The sequence below is a fragment of the Ctenocephalides felis genome, unplaced genomic scaffold (genome assembly GCF_003426905.1).
Source record: "Ctenocephalides felis isolate EL2017-DRISC unplaced genomic scaffold, ASM342690v1 CF-g0.4_SCAFFOLD_02982, whole genome shotgun sequence".
Lineage (NCBI taxonomy): Eukaryota > Metazoa > Arthropoda > Insecta > Siphonaptera > Pulicidae > Ctenocephalides > Ctenocephalides felis.
Window position 1 is genome coordinate 23,738 of NW_020539136.1, and position 3,976 is coordinate 27,713.

Here is a 3,976-nt window from a genome sequence, read left to right on the forward strand (position 1 = left end):
CAATTTAAAAGAGAACAAGAAGCAGCAATACCACACACTAGTAGCAACTCTAAATATGTATACATTTTAATTATAATATCAATAGTTGTAGTGGTATTGCTAATAGCTTGCATAATAACAAAGCGCACAACTCAACAGAAAAATAACACCGAGGCTAGAGAAATGCAGAATTTGACACCTAATGAAATTTGATGTATAGAATTTGTGTTATGAAATTTTAATTACTACATAATCATCAGAATATGTATATATTATTATACTAAAATTAATATTATTAAAATTTTTAATAATTTATATTTTATTTATTCAGAAGGGCATTAGTAATAAACCAAGGTGGCACTTTAATTGATTTTATCGAGGACGACAAAATTTTTCAAATGGAGGAACAGGCCGTAATAATAATAATTTTTTTTTTAATGTCTGCCATGGGACTGTCAGTCTTTTTAGGGGAAGCATCAACTGTCCTGCGCAATTGTAAACAAAAATTGTTTCAATTGCGACAGCAACAGTAAGTTTGTTATAAAATTTATTTAGTCCATAAACAGTGCATTACAAAAACACCTTGTTTTATTATTAATGACCCAGATATTATAGTATATAATAGTCGAGTAGTTATTGTAAAAGTTAGTAAAATCCTAGACACTGTAAGTGACTCTAGTTTATTAGACATTGAATGTCATATTGTTAGTGTTGTTCAATAAAGTGGTTATAATTACGAAAGAGCTTGTATTTTATTTACACCAAGTCTTCCAGCTAATACCTCTAGGAAACCACCCCGTTCCGAGGAGACTTATCAAACCAGTACCCCGCTTATCATATATCTGTGGACGAGTTGAGCTTGGGTTGCTAGGATTACCCCTACGTAGCTAGAAGGACCCAGAAGCAACCAAGTCAACAACCACGCCGTCACATTTCAATATATATATATATATATATATATATATATATATATATATATATATACGCAAATCCAAGATTCTACCATTCAATATATATATATATATATATATATATAATATATATAATATATATATATATATATATATATATATATATATATATATATATATATACCTATTCATATATATGTGTGTGTGATTACATATTATTTAAATAATAAATGAATATAAATTATTTCATTTCATAAACATATTTCATATTTGTTTAAACTTTAACATATAATCAAATTTTGAAATTTCATTTAATAAATCTTTAATATATATAAAAAAACTCCAAATACCATTTCATAAATAATTCGCATTTTTTAACAAACTTAAAAACAATTTTTCTTGTCATTTTTTGTGACTAGTTCTTGTCAATTTTACACAAATCTCTGCATGTCCAGAAGCCCAATGTTTTTTCTAAAATGAATAAATAATTATTTAACATTTGTTTAAGATCAATATTGTTTTCATGTAAATCGGCGGTAATAAAGGATCAATTACTATTAGCCATGCAAAGAATTTTCAGGAACACTTGAAGAAAATTGAAATATTGATGAATTGTTAGAATAAATAATGAAGTTTTAGAATTGAAAAGAAAAAAAACTTACTTGACATGCGATTGAGCAGTAACATGCTGCTTTACATATAGTGCATTGGATTTTAGCACATAGCACAATAAATTATCCGTGGCCCATCTATAATATCATCTCCATCAGATGAAGCTTTCTACAAAAAAATAACAAATATTAATAACAATTACATTTTTCCCAAATAATTAAAAAATTGATGGACTTACCTCAGTATCCTGGTGAGAATTCATAGGCACAGGATCTTGCTTCAATAATTTCTTTAACAGAGAATTCAAGTTATCATGTGTTTGTGGTTTAGCTAAGCGCTCCCAATTTTCATTATCAGGATCATACGCCCCATTTTCCTTATTAGTTCTAATTACTTCCAATTCATGGGGAATTCCATATATGGTAAGATCTTCTCATGATGCACAGCTTGTGGTATCACTAGAACTAATAGCATTAGGTAATTGTGCTTTCTCGTTTTGGACTTCAAGTAAATTCAAAGGCGTAGTAGTAGTTATTGGCGCAACCTGAGTGCTCGAGATCACCTCTGCATTTTTGACCGCTTGATTTTCTTGACATGGTGCATCTACTATTTTTGTTGGAAAGGAGTGAATAATAGAACTGACTATTTCAGTTGTTTGCCCTTCTTTGGAACACAGCTTTTCACCTACCATATGAACTGATTGGCATGGTTTATCCATCGTTTTTGCTACTTCTGGATGATCATTTGTAATATTTATTGGTGCATCTTGCTCAGATTGATTATTTTGCATCATGGACCCATTCGCAGTGTTTACATACGATGAATTAGTTCCAACAACACTATTTTCTGCAGGGCGATTTATTAAGAAATTTTGTGTTGAATCAATGTGTCCAGTGAAGGCATTTTGTGCTCCGCAAGTTTGAGAATTTAATGATGGATTTCCAATTCTATCGTTCATGGCCGGAGCTGGTTGAAACTGCATTTGCGTAGGGTCTTGTACAGAACTATTTTCAATTATAGAACTTATATTCGGCAAGTTTTGGAAAAGATTTGAAATCATTTGCACGTTATTGTAATTTGGAACACCTTGACCGGAACGACAACCCAGATTCTGATTTCTTTGATAAAGGTTATTGCACATACTATTTTGATTATTGGTGGATACCCCTGCTGTAGCACTAGTCGTCGGTGCACAATTTTGAAAAGAAACTTGGTGCATATTATTGGAACTGTTCATAAATGGTCTATAATTGTTCACATTGTTGCAATTATTTTGAGCCCGTATCATAGCCAAATTACTACATTGTAACAAATTACTTTGTTCTCGAGAATATGGTATCTGCTGGGATTGCATTGGATTATTCAAGTACGAGACAGGGCGGTAACTATTATTAGCATATGGTCTATTATAATAATGATTTTGCGATATTACGGGTGCTATGTTTGAGCAAACGTTAGTTACATTACTCTGCCCCATATATTGATTCAATAGTGAACCATTTTTGGCTATTTGTTGGAAATTGATACGTGGCATTGGAAAAAAGTTATTTCTGTTGTCAACTGGTAGAGTATTATTAGTAACTGCTTTTTCGATTGTGGCTGAAGTTTGTTGCAAATTTCGTCTGCCATTCAGAGATTGTTCAAACATCATTTGAAAGTTTGCTTTATTTCCTGTATTTGTTGTCCTCGACCATGTATGTGGTAATTCTTTCGATGCATTATTTTGATTCAACAATTGAATATCCGAAGATGATTTGTTTTGGGAAAGAGGCTGGTTTGGATGCGACAAATCAGTTGTATTATCTGAATCATTTACCCGAAGACTAGGCCTTCTAGGTTTCTTAGGTTTACCTTTAGGTTTGGTTTTCTGTTTTTTTGAATTTTCAAAAAATTCTTGCGAGGGAGTGAAGGAATTAGTCGGTGAAAGCTGCATTGTAGAAATATCTGGTTCACAACTTTCACTATTTTTTGAATTTGTAAGCGTGTTTAATAATTCAACGAACAAAGTTCGACATAAGGATTCAATGTGATTAATTATATCGCTCGCCTCAGACATTTTTTTTGCTATGTCTAATATTTTATTAAAAACAGTTTTGTTTCTTAGTATAGTAACATTCGAATAAGCGTATTTTTTCGACAAATAATTTAAAGCATTGAATAAACGTTTTCTTCTTGTTAATCTTAAGACATCGTAATCCAATAAACTAATTCTATAACGAAATTTATCGATACCATTAGCATTGATAAACGATAGTCTATTATTATAATTATTTACTGCACAAAAAATATCATTAGAAATGTCAACGGCAAAACATAAAAAGGTTGCATCTTTACACATATGAAAATCGACATCATCAATTGAGGCATTAATCGAGTTTTGATGACGATTTCTTTACGATGGTAAGTTTATATCGGCAGCGGCTTCTTGTGAATTCATACTTTCCAATGATCTAACTCGAATTTTTGGAAAACTC

At 31.1% G+C, this 3,976-nt stretch overlaps 1 protein-coding gene across 1 annotated transcript; it reads right to left on the reverse strand.

The window, feature by feature from the left end:
* Positions 1–1,604: 1,604 nt before the first annotated feature.
* On the reverse strand, positions 1,605–3,558 carry LOC113381677 (putative uncharacterized protein DDB_G0286901). Its single transcript, XM_026620429.1, has 3 exons — positions 1,947–3,558; positions 1,741–1,895; positions 1,605–1,670 (listed from the first exon to the last, which is right to left on the reverse strand). Exons 1-3 carry the CDS (start codon positions 3,556–3,558, stop codon positions 1,605–1,607), a joined length of 1,833 nt encoding a protein of 610 aa, XP_026476214.1.
* Between the last annotated feature and the right edge of the window lie 418 nt (positions 3,559–3,976).

Coding starts and splice junctions, on each gene's coding strand:
- LOC113381677 (XM_026620429.1), bottom strand. CDS start 3,558: ATGTCTGAGGCGAGCGATATAATTAATCACATTGAATCCTTATGTCGA. Junction 1,896..1,946: donor TTCTAGTGATACCACAAGCT/GTGCATCATGAG, acceptor ATGAATTGGAAG/TAATTAGAACTAATAAGGAA. Junction 1,671..1,740: donor ATTCTCACCAGGATACTGAG/GTAAGTCCATCA, acceptor ATTTTTTTGTAG/AAAGCTTCATCTGATGGAGA.